Below are 19,085 nucleotides of genomic sequence, written 5' to 3'. Positions count from 1 at the left end.
GTGGCCATGTTGGGAATAATTTATGAGTATGGAAAGGTTCAATGGAAAAAAAAGCTAGCCAAACGTTGGGATGGTCCTTTTAACAAGTGGGTACTTTGGAGCCACAATGATCGAGGGCATTTTTTAAACAAACAAAAAGTCTTCGAACACAACTCCGGACACGACAGTGTCCGGAGTCGGTACATGTACGTGAGGTGAGCCCCATATGCATCAAACTGTTTCGGGCACTGTTGTGTCTAGAATTGTGTTTTAGCATTACTCTTTGTAAAAATATACTTTCGATTTTCAAGTAACAATTTTTTTTCCAATCAAATTTTTACTATTTTCAAATGGCCTTAGAGCCCGTTCCAGAACACCTTTTTAAAAAATAAGTACTTATTTCACATTTTCAAACTCAAAAATAATGTAAATGAAAAATAATTTTTTAATTTTTTTTTTCATCGTATAAAAGATCTCATTGAGATCTTCCAAACAAGATCCATATAGCATATTTTTAAATTTCAATTAGCCCATAATTTTTGAGCTTGAAATTGCCTTCTTAAAAAATAAGGACTTATTTTCGATTCCGGAACGGAGCCTTAGTTTCTAGCGGCAATAGGTTTTAAGAACTCGAAACCAGTTTTTTTGCTCAAAATTGGGCTGTCCATTTATGTTTGCATCTAACGGGAATTGGGTTGTCATATTTGTATCAAGCACAGGGTAATAATGGAATTAAATGATTTATGTGCCATAGGGTACTGTCATGCCATTAAAGTGGTTGGATGGTGTGGTGAGAGAGGGATGGTTTGGCAATAGCCCAATGTTAGTCTAGTTGGTTGGTGATTTTGCTCCTTATACAATTGATCAATGTTCGATTCTTAGAGTTAGATAAAATAATTTATTGTGAGTTATCTAGCCCCGGCGTGGATGACACATCTTTGACCGAACCAAGGAGAGAATTAATCAAGGTGCCCTTAAGATGATCCAAATATATCATTGATGAGAGAGAGAGAGAGAGAAAGAGAGAGGGAGGGAGGCGATCGATGGTATGGCAATATTGATGGGCTCTGGCCAGACTCTAGCAATGAAAACGAAAACCAAGTTTGGGGATGCCTCTAGAGGTTCAATACATTGAGATCCACTGATTCTAACCCTCTCTCATGGCTAGTATGATAAGACCTTATCTTGTGATTTTTATTTTTAGTCACATATAAATACCTTCTCTTTTCTTATGTATTTCTTATGGATCCACGTCACATATATACATTAATTTTTGCCTCTAACAGGAATTGGGTTTGTAAAAAAAAAAAAAAAAAAGGAATTGGGTTGTCATATTTGTATCAACAATGTATTATGTGCCATAGAAAACTGCCATGCCATTAAAGCGGTTGGATGGTGTGGGGAGGGAGGCTGATGTTTTGGCAATACCCCCAACCGTTACGTCAGTTGGTTGGTGAATTTACTCCCGACACAATTTTATTAGAGTTCAGTTCTTGGCATCAGGCCGCAAGAAAGTAATTTCCTGTGAACTCTTTAGTTTCAGCGTGAATGACTTGCTTTTGACCGGACGTATGAAGGAATTCGTTGAAATGCGCTTAAGTTAGCCCCGAACACTCTGACCGTCCGAAAAAAAAAAAAAGGGGTTGGTTTGGCAATATTGACAGGGTCAAGCTAGAAATTAAATGAAAAGGAAAACCAAGTTTGGGGATACCTCTAGAGGCTTTTATGATGAAGTCATTGAGATCCATTGATTCTAACCCTCTAGCATACTGCATACCTAGTCTGATTAAGTCCTTTTCTTGTGATATTTAGTACGTAGTATTATTCCGTCACATAAATACTTTTTCTCTTTCTCTTTTCTTATGGACCAACGTCACATATATATACACTGGACTTTGCCATATATATCTTGCAAACCGATTGACTACAAAGTTCATTGCACAATCACACCCTTCTGTCTAAGAGAAGAGAACCCAAAACGTCACCTACTTAACCTGTGGCCCCAACGCCCTTTCACACCAACCAAAGTATACTCTCTCTCTCTCTCTCTCTCTCTCTCTCTCTCTCTCTCTCTCTCTCATATTGACCACTGAGGTCAAAAGTCAGCTATTTTTTTGTTTTATTTAGGGGAATTGCGTGTAGAGATTCCTCCTGATCAAACCTTTGGGTTATATGCTACCGTTGATGTGTCACTGTGCACGAAAAGTCTTACTTGTTAGATTCGTAAGAAAGTAATTGCAGAGTTTGCACGATATTACTTGGGCCTGATATATAATGAATAAATTAGGCTTGTTTAGATGTTTATGTCTGTAAGTAGTGAGTCAATTACCAATACTATGTACTAAGAGTCGTTCTTATTGTCTTTGTCCGACAATAAATTTAACGTTCATAGGTGTCCTAACAGTTACGCATTTAAAAATCTCAATTATATGGTCTCTTTAGGTATATAGCTCAATTCTATGAGAAGTTATTGGATGCCGGGCGGGTACCACACACGTATTCCCTCGGCGGTCAGGATTTAGAGAAGGAAAAAGAGGAGAGAGAGGGTGGTGAGGGGAAAGAGAGGAAATAAAATTGGACCGTCCAAAAATTCTATACCCAAAAATTTCTCCAATTCTATACCCATATCAAGTCAGACAAATGTGTTTTTGATGTTTAAGTGCTTAATTATACAAAGTTACAAGGTTTGTTTGGATTATGATTTATGATTACGAAACTCCAACTAATTAATCCCACAACCAAAATGAATGCAAACTATATAGTAAACCCAGATTAATTGGTCTAACCAAATTTGGTATGGAAATTTAAGTCCCATGCAGGACGCGTACACTGCACCAAGCAGAAAAAGATCGAAGTTGATTTTACACGTAGAAGGCACGTAACTCTTAATTAATATTTACATTAATACCACTTGCTAATTAGTACAAGATACAATTAACCCAAGGAAATTGATATTCGCACTCCCAAAATTACTGATGGCCGGCGCTCCACTTCATGAACAAAGTGGAGCGCCATTAGTAATTTTGGAAGCGCGAATATCAATTTTCTTAACCCAACCTAACTAATTACAAGTATAAACATCCTCTAACTACTTCCATTGATTCTTCTTTCATCTCATTTTACGAAAGTACCACTCTGTCAATCACCATCATTCCCTCTTCTACCCCCCTTCCATTTCTCCTCACTTGGGGTGTTGTCGCCTTCTTTTTTAGGCATGTCTTCTATTCCACCCGAGATCCTCTGTACCGAGAAATTAGTGTACAATTGTACCGAGATATTTTGGGTCATTAGATGATGCGAGTATTTTTGGTTTATGTTTTAGAATTTTTACACGATCCAATGGCAAAAAATGCACCCGTATAAAGGATTTGATTCCCTTCTATTCAGTTAGTTTACATGCATCTCGACTAATTTCTTTTCCGGTCCACTCAAAGGCTTGGGGTCGAATTAGAAATTTACACTTACAAGACAATACATTCACTCTTTTTACCAATTGAGCTATGCTTTTCGAATTAGCCACAGATTACTGCTTATTGCATTGAGGATGATTGTAGAGACCCGTAAATTTCCTTATTTTTTTTTAATTTTAATATTTTATAAAGGGATAAGTGATGGTTTAGTGTGGAGATTGTGGTTGTAGGTTAATGTGCAAGAATATGGAAAATATGGGTGTTAGTGTAATATAGTGCATGTGTGTATATGTGTGTGTGTGCCAGGAGAGAAAATTCATTTTCTCTCCTCCCTCTCCATCTCTCGGTTCTCTCTCTCCTCTCCCGGCTCTCTTCATCTCTCTCACTCTCTCACCCAAAAACTCGCCTCTAAACTCAAAACCCAAAACTATCAACCTCAACTCCATTTTCTACTTGTGTAATCGGGCTCGTATCGCATTGGATAGAGCTCGGTTCGGTGTATTTAGCTCGGTTGGGATTCCGGAAGCTAGGGCTTGCATAATCTCTTTGGTTTCGGCTTGGATACTCGAGGTAGGGAATTCTACCTCTCTTTATATGTTTTATGGGTGATTTGGTGCTTGAATCGTGCTTGTAATGTCGTGTTTAAGTTTGGATTGAAAATTCGTAGTTGCTGTTAGAATTGTCTGTTTTTCCTAGATTCCTACCGGTAGGCCCGTCCTTTCTACCGGTAGAACGTTGTTACTTTACCAGAAAATCGATTCCCTACCGGTAGGAGCCTTTTCCCTACCGGTAGAACAATTGAGAAATTTCTTCGTAACCAGCTCAAACGTACAGCAGCAGCTCAAAAGCTGCTCAACGTATCGAACTTCTACCGGTAGGAATTCCATACCTACCGGTAGGTCAAGCACAAATTCGAATGTTGACCTTTCTGTTTCCAAGTTCTACCGGTAGGACTTGTTCACCTACCGGTAGGTCTAGGTTCTACCGAAATGTTGGCCTTTCTGTCTTCAAGTTCTACCGGTAGGACTTGCCTGCCTACCGGTAGGAGACTAGGAGTTTGAGCTGCTTTCAGCTGCTTCCTTGAGCTGCTGCAGTATCTTTCAGCTGCTTTCCTATATCCTTCAACTCGCGTGTCGAAGCTTTTCATTGACTCTATTGGGTTCGTTTACGCATCATTTCTAGTGTTTGGAGAATAATACATATTTCATACCTAAAAACATGCCCGATGGACTTGAATGAACTTATTGAGTTAATTGTCACGGAAACTAGGATCAACGGATTGACTTTAATGGATTACGAATATAATGTGATATGCTACCGCCTAATTTGAACTGAAAACCGCAGTGAGTAGTTGATGCGTGGGTCATGGGTTTAACTTGAAGTAAAAGGTTAGTAGATCGCTTAAAGGGGAATTAATGACGGTTTCAGAACATGTGAATGATAAGATGACAGAAACGGTAGCTAATCAATGAAACGAGAAACATGTAATGTAAGGATTGATTTCTGTTGAACCTGAAGCTGGGAACAAAACATGTGATCAAATGTACGGGGCCTAAAGAACCCGGAATGAAAATCGGATATACGGGGTCCTGAGAACCCGGAATGAGAATTGGATGTACGGGGTCATTATCACCCGGAATGTAAATTGGGTATACGGGGTCCTAATGCCCGGAATGTCTTTTGATTGATATCGTGATGCGACGATGTGAAGGATTTCTTGTGTGCCCATCAAGGATCCATAGGGAACTTATGAGATACTAAGCGGTTGTAACGTAACCATATGAGGTGGATGCGTGAAGATCGAAAGATGAGTAAAAATGAATTCGAAGGACAAAGATAGGTTAACTGTCAAGAGTGAAGTGTTCGTTTACGTTCTAAATTTCTAATATAGTACTTGTGTCTCATCCATGCTCCCTTTGTTATTCGAAAGTCTATGTTTCATCGACATCTTTCATCTCATTTGCACATAGAGTTTGCGTAGACTTTTCTACTGGGCTAGTGTAGCTCAAGCCTTATATTATTTTCAGGTGCTAACCCGGAACCATAGCTTGCATTGCTTGGCGTGCTTGGAGTGTGGACATTATTTTTGAAAGTTAACCGAAGGAGTTGCCTATTCATCTTTGTAAATTTATTTTGAAAGATGTATTTGTAACTAAAATTGTAATTCTTTTGACTCGAAATATTGTAACCACTAATTCTTTTTCGAACTTCGCTACTTATGATAATCTGGGGCCGTCGAGCCAATGTTGTAATATGTTGGAACATTATGGACTTGGAAGCTTAATTGAGGGAATGGGAACACAGTGATCTTTTGGGTACAGTACGGATATTTGTGAGTATTTTTATTATGAAAATCATTTATAATTATGTTAAAATTCGAGGACGTGACAATGATCCTCACGCATCAAGGTGCACGTTAATTGGCCCAATTACCCGATAATAGTAGAAGAAGATACAATTTTTTTTTTTTAGTTTAGAGGGGCCGTTCATGTCATAAAAAGTTGCAAATTAAGGGTAAATAATAAGGTAGAATCCATAGTGTGAAATTAATTGCATGTGGTGCACAAGTACTTGCAATGGAGCAATCTTATTGTCATGCAAAAGCAAGCCCTCAAATGAAAGAATAATTATTTATGATAATCTTCTCGGAATTTATTTTAAATTTGTGTTTGCTGCGTTTATTTTACTTTTTTTTAGGTCAAACCTTAATTTTGTTGAGTTTTTGACAAAGAGAGTTGAACTCCAAACCTTAGAAGAGGGTAAACTCCCAGAGTAATTAATTTTGTTCTCCCCCTCATTTGGTCCCTTTTGTTTTTGCGTTGGCCTAATTTCCCCGATCCTTTCCATATATCTAGATCCTAAGTAAGAAAAAAAAAGGTGATGTAAAAGTTAAAAAGATGGGCAACTGTAAATAATCGTTTTTTGATAACTCGTGTCCGGATCAGCTCACACATGCCTTGACTAATTTTGAAGGATCAATCTCATTGCTTAATGCAGAGCTCAAATTAAAGCCAGAGCAAAACAAGTAATGACATTACAAGCACGGATTCATGTGACTATTCTAGCAAATTAGCTCTCTGAGTTTTGACGCTTAGGGTTAGGGTTTTCTTCCCCCCCCCCCTTCAAATCTATCCCTCCCTAATTTTGGCGTGCCCCTACGTCGACGGAGCCGATCGTCGTTAGAGCAGTCTGCCTGTGTGCTCATTTGTTTGATCTTTCTCACCGTGTGCTCTTCTTTCTGATTGTCCTGCAGTTCCATCAATGTTATTAGACCGGCCCCATTCTTGTTGTTTTGGGCGTCACATAAGTTCACGCCCTGACTAGAGCGTAGTCTCTTGGGACAGAGATAGCAGTTGGTAGTGTTTTACAGTGGAGTGTGGCTACTATGATGATCAAGGTGTTGTTCTGTGGTCTTTGATGTGTCTCGGCCACCCTTGTAGCAGCGGCAGCAGCGGCGGCGGCGGCAGTGAGTCTTGATCGAAGTTTTGGGCGGCTAGACTTAGGAATGTAGATCTGTTGTTCGAGATTTTGCTTTAGTTTTATTTGCTGTTTTTTGTTGATTTTATTCCCCCGCGTGGGATTTTTTCTCACTCCTTGTGGGTGTTTTTGTAGTGGGCTTTCTATGTCGTCTTGATGGCTTTTCAAGGTCGGAGACGAGTCTTGTTTGTGTGAGGTCCTGGATGTTCGTTTGTGAGTTTAGGCCTCTTTTATGATTGCTTTCATCTGGGGTGGCTACCCGTTTTCGATGTATGACTTTCGTATCAATGTAAACACTTCAAAACTTCGGGAAAAAAAAATAAAAAAATCACACCCTTCCTTGTGGATCAACGTCACATATATACATTGGACTTGCCATATAATCTTATAAACCGAAAACACAATTCATTGCACAATCACACTTCCAGTCTAAGAGAAGAGAACCCAAAACGTCACCAACTTACCTGTGGCCCAAAACCCCCTTTTCACACCAACTCTAGACGCCCTTGTCAAACTAACAAAAGTATACACGCTCTCTCTCTCTCTCTCTCTCTCTCTCTCTCTCTCTTATTGACCACTGAGGTCAAAAGTCAACTATTTTTTAGTTTTAGTTTTATTTGTGTAAGTAGTGAGTCACCTGTTATGGATGCATTCTTATTGTGTTTGTTCGACAAGAAATTTAACGTTTACAGGTGTCCTAATAGTTATATATTTAAAATTTTCAAATATATAGTCTGCTTAGGTATATAGCTCAATTCTATGGGAAGTTATTGGGTGCCAGATGGGTGCCACACATGTAGCCCATCGGCAATCAGAGCCATCCAAACGTGTTTTAAATGGTTCGGATTTTAAAGAGAGAAAATGAGGAGGGAGAGTGGTGGGATGAGGGGAGAGAGAGGGAATAAATCTGGACCGTCCAAAATATGTTTGGACGGTTGGAATCGCTGACGCATACCACCGCCCCGTGATACCCGTTCGCCACCCATAAAATATTTTTCCAATTCTATACCCATATGATCAAGTCAGACAAATGCATGCATGTGTTCTTGATGTTTAAGTGCTAATTATACAAAGTTACAAGGCTTTTTCACCACTAGTCTGCACAGCCATTTGCTAACAAAAAAGTCATTATGATTTGTTTGGATTGTGATTATGATTACGATTACGAAACTCCAACTAATCCCACAACCAAAATGAACGCAAACTACATACTAAACCCATATTAATTGGTCTAACCAGATTTGGTATGGAAATTTAATTAGTAAAAGGACGCGTACACTGCACCAGCGGTAAAAGATCGAAGTTGGTTTTACACGTAGAAGGCACGAAACTCTTAATATTTGCATTCATACCACTTGCTTGATTAGTACGTACAAGATACAATTAACCCAACCTAACTAATTACAAATATATATAAACATCCTCTAACTACTTCCATTGATTCCTCTTTTCATATTTTTATGAAAGTACCACTGTCATTCCCTCTTCTATCCTTTTTCCATTTCTACTCTCTTTGGGTGTTATCCCCTTCTTTTTTATGCATGTCTTCCGCTCCATCCAAGATCCTCTGTGCCGAGAAATTATCTTACCTCTGTACCGAGATATTTTGGGTCATTAAATTGTGTGAGTATTTTCGTTTTATGTTTCAGATTTTTTATGCGATTCAATGGCCGAAAATGCACTCATACGTACTCGGTTAGTTTACATGCATATCAACTACTAATTTCTTTCCGGGTCCACTCAAAGGCTAGGAGTCGAATTAGAGATTTATACTTACAAGACAATACATTCACCCTTTTTACCAATTGAGCTAATCTTTTGGAATTAGCTACAGATTACTGCTTATCGCATTAAGAATGATTCTCATAAATTGAGGTGTGCATTAACTGATCCAGACACCTAATCATAATAATGCTTCTCCTTTTTTTAATTTAGAGAGGCAGAAGATTATCCTAAATAATTATTCTATCATTTGAGAGCTTGCTTTTGCATAACAATAAGATCTTTTTTGTTAGACAAAACAAAAAGATTGCTCCATCGCAACTTGTGCACCACAATTTAAATCCACGGCAGTGATATTACCCTTAATTTGCAGATAAAGCATATTTTACCATTTAAATCCACTGCAGTGATATTAATTTATTCTAAGTTTTTGTGTGCTACTTTTATTTAACTTTTTTTAATGCAAAACCTAATTTGTTCATTCTTTTAGTAATGCAGAGAGTCTCCGGCCAGCTTACGCACACTTTAAATGAATCTCGATAGTCCCACATTTTTTTCACTTGCTTACGCAAGGACGTAAGGAGCAAGGACATGAGGTGGACTCAAGAGATTTTGGCAAGGAGAGTTTTTGGAAGAGAGTAAACTCTCTGAGTTCTAGCGAGCCTTAATTTTGTTCTCTCTCCCTCATTTGGTCCCTTTTGTTTCTTTTGATGTAAAAGATAAAAAGATTGGCAAATGTAAACAATCATTTTTTTTTATAACAATTGTGTTTGGGTCAGCTTTACACATACTTTGATTAATTCAAGGGACTAATCTCACCGTCAAATGCGGGATCCCAATTATAGGTAGAACAAAACAAGTAATGACATTACAAGCAAGGATTTTCAGAGTGCAAATATAAGAGCAGGTAAAAATTGTTTTAAAAGTACTCAAGCATCCTCCAGCTCCAATGAATAAAATGGTAAAATGCTTCCCTTATTCTAACATCGATCATATCCGAATCGGGGCCAATCGTGTCCGTGCCATCCAGGGTTTACGTCGTATACTGTGTCTCGGAGGACTACTCCCCAAATCATAACCAATACACTAATTAAATATTGTTTTTAAGTTTTAAATTAGTTGACCCAAGCTCCATCCAATCTTAATCAAACCATTCTATTTTAACTAGGGGTGCTTTGGACATTTTAGCACAATTTCCCTATAAATAACAGGCTTTTGAACCAACTGTTCTACACTTCATCTGTTGGCTGATTTAAGAGAAGGAAAAGGGTGATCATAGAGTGCATGTATTTCAAACTTAGAGAGGAAAGAAAGAAGAAGGAGGAGGAGGAAAGAAATGACTCATTCTCACCATATTCATCCTAGTTCTAGCATCTCTCTTTCAAGTAAGAAAATGAAAGATTAACCTATCATTCTTAGTAGCTCAAATTTCAAATTTATTGTTGTTTAATATCCATGTCTAGCTTAAATTTTCAAGTTACCATTATATAGCTTAAATTTTTATTTAATATCCATGTCTAGCTTAAATTTTCAAGTTACCTAGATGTTTTTCACCGTTCAAAAAAAAAAAAAAAACCCATTATATAGACTTTATATCTCTATGAGTTAAACTCGTGTTACGCATGTGAAACTATATTGTTTGATAGTTTAAATATTTTTTCCCTATGTTGGATTCATGGTTGTGGCTAAAACTATGTGGAGTTCTTGCTAAAAGAAGAGACTTGAAGATAAACTAAAATCCATTCTAAACTGTTAAAATTTCCATTTTAACAGTCCATTTTAAAAAAGTTCCCTAGATCTCTACAAAAATCCATTTTAGTTTATTTTTGCGCTGAAAGTTTCATTATTGTGTTGAATATCAAGAAAAAATAGAAACTGAAAATAAGGCCTTTAAATTGTATTTCAACATGTAAATTTCCTAAAACTGATCCTGTTTCGTATCAGTTCCCTCTATCAGGTCTAATATTTACCTCGTTTTTTTTTAGCTTTTTTAGGCAATGTTTTCTTCATGACTTATTTTGCTAACATCCTAGCTTTGCTAATCCTCGCATCATTTCACAGTTTCGAATATCGTTTGATTGGGTTTTGGGGCTAAAATTGAGTGTTTGTTGTTGAATATTCTGCTTTCGTGGTTAAGGTTTAACCTTGAACTTAGTTCTTGTGTTTAAAGTACTGCAACATGGTGTTTTGATGTACTTATATATGTATCATTCGGATTCATTCATATTGTGTAAATTTTATCCTATAACGGATTGGCACGAAGTTGGCACGGTGGGTTGTTGACACATACTATATTGTTAAACGATTAGCTACTCACTAGAATGAAATTGCAAATGTCCATTTTTGAAACTTGTGGATGAGATGTGAAAATGTTGAATTTGTCGTTTAAAACATTGAAAATGTTCGGGAGGACACGATTGACACGTGGGAGAAGTCCTTCGCTGCAAAGGAGGAGTCTGCGGTGTCCAAATGTACGTATCTCCTCCACTACAACGGTGTATGATGTAAAAGTTGAGATGGCACAGACACGATTGGTCCCTTATCCGATATGATTTTGGCATGAAGCTCTCTAATAATTCAAATCCTCAAACGTTAATTTTTATTGGAAAGGTTTTTCAATAAAATGTGGTTTTTATTTAGAAACTATAACGGATTGACACGGGGTCGGCAAGGTGGGTTGTTGACACATAATTAAATGATTAGCTACTCGCTAGAATGAAACTGCAAATGTCCATATTTGAAACTTGTGGATGAGATGCGAAAACGTTGAGGTTGTCATTTAAAACATCGAAAGGCTCGGGAAGACATGATCGACACTGTACAAAGAACTACTTCGCTGCACAAGGAAGAGAGTCTGCGGTGTCCAAATGTACATATCCTCCACTACAACGGGTGTATGACGTCAAAAGTTGAGATGGCACAGACACAGTTGGTCCGTAATCTGATATGAATCTGACATGAAACTCGATCTAGATTCAAATCCTCAAACATTAATTTCCGTTGAAAAAGTTGAGATGGCACAGACACGATTGATCCGTAATCCGATACAATTTTGGCGTGAAGCCCTCTAGTTTCAAATCCTCGGAACTTTAATTTGGAAAAGTTTTCAATGAAAATGTGTTTTTTTTTAAAGAAGAAAAGTAAAGAAAATACTGAAATTGTGGTAATTTAGGTCACGCAAGTGGGTTTTCTAGTCAGTAGTCGTTTTGTTTAGTACAAGTGGCGCGCCCTGAGGAATATCATAAGCCGGCAAAAACTGGTTTTGGGGAAGGATTCATTGCACGCTGTTTTAGAGAGAGAGAGAGAGACAGCACGCGCCTTGAGTCTCTCTCTAGACTAGACTGCCACATCACAATCGACGTTATATATATACAGGAGTATATGTACATGTACCTGCTCAATTGTATAACATACACACAATCTCTCTCCACCCATCTCTCTCTCTCTCTCTATTTTTCCCTCTCCTCCCTTTTTGCCCTACTGGGTTGGGGTTTTCTGGTGTGTTCTTCAGCCTTCCATACCTGTAAATGCAATCGGTACTACTCGGATATCTATACGTGTACCTGCTCTGCTCTGTGTCGTTTTTGGTGATCGATCTGATCGTTTTTGCTCTCGATTCTGGGGTTTATTCTCGCAACCAAACATGCCTGCTCTCGTCAATTATAGCGGTAAATTTCCAATCCCTTTTTTTTTTGTGGGTTTTCTAATTTTTTTGTTGGTTTTGGTTTGTGGGTCGAGCTTGATTTGGGATCTAGTCCTGATTATGCGATTATGTTGTTTAGGCCTGTTAGCAATAGTATAAGTTGCTGATTGTAATCACCGGTATGAACTTTTGGATCTAAAGATTGACTCTAAGATTGATTTGATCTGCATATTAGAAAGAAAATTCTTGTGGGTATTTGTCAATTGTTGTTTTAGCTTTTAATAAGCCTGATAAGGAGGGAAATTAACTCCGCCCGTGCCGTGCTTAGAAGTCTTTATCTTTTTTACAGCCGGTCCCAAGCCGGGATAAAAGAGGAGGGTTTTGTATTAGGTAGATAACAGCCAGCACGTAAAGGCCATTATGACACGAATCCTAATATGAATTGGTAATAAGTAGGGGAATTGTTTCGATATTTTAGGCTCGAGATGTGTTTTGTAACTGAGGGGCTTAAGTGCTCACTTTCAGTAACAAAAATTGTCTCACTAAAAATGACTCATGAAAGTGTTGTAGAAGATGGATTAGAGGTAGAAGATTGTAGATTGTTGGGATCCTTATATAACTACAATCTTAAGATGAAGGATTTCTAATCACTCATGGTAATCCATAATAATTAAGCTTCATTGTCTCACTAAATCTGTATGTAATCTATCAAACCTAAATTCGAGTTATTCTGATTGGGTAACTATGTCAAAGCCCTTATTTGAAATTCTCATTGATCCCGACGGAGCCTTATTGGTTAGAGAATTAATAAGTCTTTGTTGTCAAATTGCTCCAATGAGTCGTTGGATGTTTTTATAGATAAATTTAGCTGATGTTAGTTTGGTTATTGGGTTTGCAGGGGACGATGAATTCCACTCTGGAGGGTCCATTTATTCGATGGATTCGAGCCGCCTGTGCAGCATCAGTTCTCATCTGGACATGTATTGCCCTCCCAGCAAGCGGGCTCGAATCTGTTCCGCTTATGCTTCCTCATATAACATCTTTGAGGAGGAAAAAACATCCATCGATCTTCTTCCCAACGAATGCCTCTTTGAAATTCTCAGACGCCTCCCTGGAGGCCAAGCTAGGAGTGCCTCAGCCTGTGTATCCAAGCGTTGGCTCATGCTCTTGGGTAGTGTTCGGAATTCGGAGAGGAGCGAAGTAAACGAGCCATCAAATGAAGCTGATATGGTATGTAGTAATGAAGGTATGGAAGCTGAGAGTCATGGTTACCTCACAAGGTGTTTGGAAGGGAAGAAAGCAACCGATACCAGACTTGCTGCAATTGCCGTCGGAACTTCCAACCGTGGGGGTCTCGGGAAGCTTTCAATAAGGGGAACCAACTCTACTCGTGGAGTCACCAATATTGGTATTTCGGCTATTGCCCGTGGTTGCCCTTCTTTGAAGGTCCTTTCTCTGTGGAATGTCCCATCTGTTGGGGATGAAGGTTTAGTGGAGATAGCCAAGGAATGCCACTTGTTGGAGAAACTAGACATCACGAAATGTCCTCTTGTTTCCAACAAGGGATTGGTTGCAATCGCACAGAAATCCCCCAATTTGACCTCTTTAACGATCGAATCATGCCCCAATATCAGCAATGAAGGGTTGCAAGCTATTGCCCGGTGCTGCCCGAAGCTGCAGTCCATTTCCATCAGAGACTGCCCTTTTGTTGGGGATCAAGGAGTTGCAAGCCTCCTATCATCTGCCTCTTCTACCTTGATGAAAGTAAAGCTTCAGGCCTTAAGCATCACAGATTTCTCGCTGGCTGTAATTGGGCATTATGGAAAGGCTATTACCAGTCTCACCCTTAGCGGGCTTAGAAACGTGAGCGAAAAGGGCTTCTGGGTCATGGGTAATGCTCAGGGTTTGGAGAACTTGATCACCCTGTCAATTTCTTCTTGTCGAGGTACGACGGACGTGAGTCTTGAGGCTATAGGGAAAGGCTGTGCTAAATTGAAACATATGTGCCTAACAAAGTGTTGCTTTGTGTCTGATGGCGGGATGGTAGCTTTTGCAAAAGTTGCTGGATCTCTTGAAAGCTTGCAGTTGGAGGAGTGCAACCGGATCACCCAGTTTGGGATTTTGGGCGCACTCTCCAATTGCAGATCGAAATTGAAGTCCCTTTCCCTTGTAAAATGCTTGGGAATCAGGGATCTACCCATGGAAACGTCCTCTCTCTCTCCATGTGATTCTCTCCGATGTTTGTCCATTAAAAGCTGCCCTGGTTTTGGTAACACTAGTTTTGCTATGGTTGGAAAGTTATGCCCAAAGCTACAATACATTGATCTGAGTGGATTTTGTGGAATAAATGATTCTGGGCTTCTTCCACTTGTGGAGGGGTGTGTTTCTGGACTTGTTAAGGTGAATCTATCTGGTTGTTCTAATTTGACAGATGAGGTGGTTTCTGCCATTGCTAGGCTTCATGGCGGAACCCTAGAAGTTCTGAATCTTGATGGTTGCATGAAGGTTACCGATAAAAGCCTTTCTGAAGTTGTGAGCAACTGCTTGGTACTAAATGATCTTGACGTGGCGAAGTGTTCTATCACTGATTCTGGAATTGCTGCGTTGGCTTGTGGGGACCAGCTGAATTTGCAGATCCTTTCTCTTTCCGGTTGCTCTAAGGTATCTGACCGGAGTCTGCCTTCCCTTCTAAAATTGGGCAGGACTCTGGTGGGATTAAATCTCCAACACTGCAATTCAATCAGCACCAGCATGGTTGAGTTGCTTATGGAGAACTTGTGGAAATGCGATATCTTATCCTAGATCAAGGGAAATAATCACTCAGTATGAAGTTAGCGAATATTAGGAGCAAAGAAGTTAGATTTCGATGTTCAAAAAGTGGGGAAAAATAAGGAAAACAAAAAAAAAAGAAGCAGCAGCATAGAAGTTTGTTTTTGGCACATTCGGAAGTGGGCCTCCTTCAATTCCGGTGGCTTGGTTGTTGTCCGGCAGACCTTTGGCAGATCCTTTTTCCACCCTTTTTTGCAGGTTTACAAGAAAGCCTGTTCCAAATCATTTTTGTCTCCCCATCGACGGGGGGCTTCCTCTTTCACTGCCATCGTTCCCTGAGAATACACTTACCAAGTCCTGGTTTCAGGTGTCTGCAGATCATCCTTCTTTCCGGTGTGCCCTAGATATCGAAATTATGTTTTCTGAATATTGTATCAGTTTCCTAGAACTCTAGTGGGTTTGTTTATGAGATGTTGTGCTTGCTTCTTAGTGGGTAGTTGCTAGGAGGGGGAGTTCCCAAATGTAGGGTGCCTTGGATTCACGGGCTCCGGCCATGGCGGCTAGTTCATTTAGTTTGCCATGACAACCTTGTTCTGGGTTGTTTTTTCCAACCGGGTCCTAGTTTTTGGTAGGGATTGTTTCATCAATTCCCATTTTTCCAGGCCTCCCTGCTTGTGAACTTTGTACACTGCAAGCAACTATGTTTCTTGTAATGGAATGAAATTTACATTTGTTCAAGTGTTATGTGATTCTTCTTCTATTCTTGTAAGCCATGTTTGGTTTATTGAAGGCAACTTTTTTGGGCTATGAACGTCAAAAATCTAAGGATGTGGACAGATCCTCCCATTCTAAGGTGAATACTATACCAAAAGTTGTGGTGAAGCTTTGCAAAATTGCAATGGACATTTTGGTTGGGGGGATATCAATGGATGCTTTGTGAGCGATATGGGTGAGGTTTGGATTCTCTCATGTTTAAGTTTTAAGTTTTGGACTGGACCGGACGATTGTCTATAGTATAAATAATGATTTGAATTTTTTCAGAGACTTTTACCGATCTGAGCAAATCTAAACAATAAATTACAGCAATTAACGTTGTATTTGGACTATCTGTTCAATCCAATTAAAGATCGGAGAGTATCCAATTCCATCTAAGTAATAGGTGAATTAAGGTTTTGTTTGGAACATGAGGAAAGGAAGGAAAAAGGTAAGGAAGTTAAAAAAATTTCATATCCCTTGTTTGGTTTGAGAGAGAGATAAGAAAATGACAAAATAGAGTGATGAGAATAGTAAAATTTTCTCCTTCTTATTCTCCCATTTTTCTTCTTAATTATTTTTCCTCCTCTTCCTTTCTTTCGACAATTTCCAAACAGAGCTTGAGTCTGAGGGTGCACGTAAGCTGATTCAAACTCTTGAATCGTAAACTTATTTAATTAAGTTTGTGAATTGACTCCGAGAGTGAAAGGTTGTTTCAAAAACATTCTAAGCTACTAAAATTCGCGAGTAAGAATCGAAAGCACAAACGCAAAGCGATGATTGAGAGCTAGAGTAGACGGCTTGACGAAATCTTACGTGACTGAGGGCGTGAAAAAGCTGCGAATACCGTTGTTAGCCAACAAATTATCCAAACGCAGCCTTAGATTTAGAAACCGTGTCGGCAAATCTATGCACAAAGGGGAAGCATCTATTGTGAAAATGACTTCTTATGAATGCTCTAGGAAAAAGGTTTTGTTCAGACTCTTTACCCACCATCCATGAGGCAAATAGGTTCAATGAATTTAGAAACACGTAGGGCCACCACACCCATGACTCAAACTTACTGTGAAATGAATCCAAAGTTTGAAATGCTCAGCTTGATGTTGTTGACTCTTTGCACCCACCATCATCAACTTTTTTTTTACTTCCACGGTCGGGTGTCTGAGCCAGCTTATGAACCTCTAACTATTTCCCATTCCGGTGAAGTTAAAGGCATGACATTCATACCAGAATCAGGAGATTCACAAGAAATTTCTCTCTTGCGGCCTGACACAAAGAGATTTCCAAGTTTCGAACTCAAGCCATTATCAACTTTGTAACCATGAGGAAGTTAGATTCAATGGACTGGAAAAAGAATATTGGGCCCACGTATGGCCAATATCTTAGAGATTTGTCCAACTAAATTTTCCACAAACGTTCTTATTTTACCAACCAAAATGTTTTTGTTTCAAAAGTGGAAATTTTGACAGTTAATGGTCCCTGGGTGGGAGGAAGAATGGAGGTGGTTGTACACTAGCTTTTCGCCTCTCTTTCAATCTCTCATGATTGTCATCATTTTTATAACTATCTATCATTTTAATTCAACTTTCTTACTCTGACTCTTATTTGGTATATATAGATTTAGTTTTTCTATTTTAGCAAATAGATAAAAAAAAAAAATCCATAAAAAAAAGCCCCACTCTATTCTAAAGCCCCTACGATTTATTTATCCTCAATCTCGCAGGTTCGACTATCGCCGACTGCAAAAAATCCATGGAGCCATTGATTTATCCAGTCGTTAACGTTAAAACCTTGAGATTAATTGAGGTGCGCGTAAATTGACCTACATACCCAATTATTGTAAAACATAATAATAATAAATTCAAAGTGTGAATATTAAATTTGAATCTCCCACCCCACAAAAAATAGCAGTAACAAATAAAAAATAAGACATAATTAAAAATAATAGTTAAGCTGTTAATAAATCAGTATTAGCTCATTTGTTAGCAGCTAAAATTTTAGGGGGATAAGAGGGGAGATATGGTAAAAGGCGGGGATTATTATTTGAGGTGTGATTAGTTATATAGGGTTCGTTTGGGTAAAGGGATATGAATGACTATTGGCATTTCCGTAAATAATAATGGTATTTTAATAAATAACAATGGCAAAGTTGTAATTTTAAAGACAAATATGAAGGGAAATATAATTTGTATAGGGTTTTCGAGGAAAAGATCTGATCATAGAATTGTATGGCATTGATAAGAACATAATCAAAATGTCCCAATACACTGTTCGAAGAATGAGCAGGCCAGGCCATAAAATCCTTTTAAGCAAATGTTCCAAGACACTATCCATAATGGAATCATGGAAGGACCTAGAATGAGGAATAGGGTCACCCAATAAATTACATCTGACACTCCTACTCATTAATAAAAAAAATGAGGGACTACCCAGTCTACAAGACTCCCGCTATCCAAGGATCTGGAGAAGGTCGATGTACCGTTGCACCAGGGCTGCTTTTCAGGCTTGAGCTTGCACACGCAAATGCAATTTCTGCTCGAGCATTTGACCCCATTCTTTGCAGACGACTTAGTGAGTCTGAGTACAAAACTACTGGGATCAACAAACTCACAAACAAGTAATGCTCGGCTGGACTCTTTCTCGTATGCCCGGAAAATTTGGTTTCAGTACAACTCAGTTTGCTGCAAAGCCTTTTAAACAAACTCCAGATCTGCACTTTCCTTGATTCCAAAGGACCAAAGCTTTAACTAAGAAGGGCTCTACATTGCTTGCCATCGAACCTAATAAGAGCCTGTATAGGGTTTGTTCCCTCTGGCTTCATCATAAGCTCTCCTCGTCGAGTGACTAGAAAATGTTTTCAACATCCAAAATTGGCATAAAAAATGGCAACAATACTTGAAACCAGAAATTCGATCGAGCAAGCACAAGTAAAGGTTACCAGATCCCTGTACATTGGATTCGCCAGCAAATACCACTTACACGAAACTACCATAAAAATGTAAAGCTTGCAAACTGCTATTTACGTCGCAGATAGGTCATAGGATGAGCTCCAAACTACCAATAATTGATGTCTTGGTGAAGAATCTGAGAAAACAGTTTCTATTGGACTAAGGCCATCCTTGGCATTGTAAAGCCATCCGTACGCAAACATGTGCAAAAACACGCTGATGGGTGTGAATTAAGCTACTCTTAACATCGATAACATGTTTGAAGCGGCTATTATACAGACTTGTACTGTAACAGTCTGTAATTAAGGGCGGAGAAACAACTTATACTAACAGACAAATGTTTCCATTGACATGTCATTCGCTATTCAACGAAGGAGAAAGGGA

At 38.8% G+C, this 19,085-nt stretch overlaps 1 protein-coding gene across 1 annotated transcript; it reads left to right on the top strand.

Annotated features, from left to right (window-relative positions):
- The first annotated feature begins 9,824 nt into the window (after positions 1-9,824).
- Positions 9,825-15,738, top strand: LOC131316010 (EIN3-binding F-box protein 1-like). Its single transcript, XM_058345281.1, has 2 exons — positions 9,825-12,256; positions 13,130-15,738. Exons 1-2 carry the CDS (start codon positions 12,232-12,234, stop codon positions 15,031-15,033), a joined length of 1,929 nt encoding a protein of 642 aa, XP_058201264.1. The 5' UTR covers positions 9,825-12,231; the 3' UTR covers positions 15,034-15,738.
- Positions 15,739-19,085: the final 3,347 nt, after the last annotated feature.

This window comes from Rhododendron vialii, chromosome 1a (assembly GCF_030253575.1).
Source record: "Rhododendron vialii isolate Sample 1 chromosome 1a, ASM3025357v1".
NCBI lineage: Eukaryota > Viridiplantae > Streptophyta > Magnoliopsida > Ericales > Ericaceae > Rhododendron > Rhododendron vialii.
The sequence above is the reverse complement of the archived record's forward strand: the minus strand, read 5'-3'. Positions and strand labels throughout refer to the sequence as shown.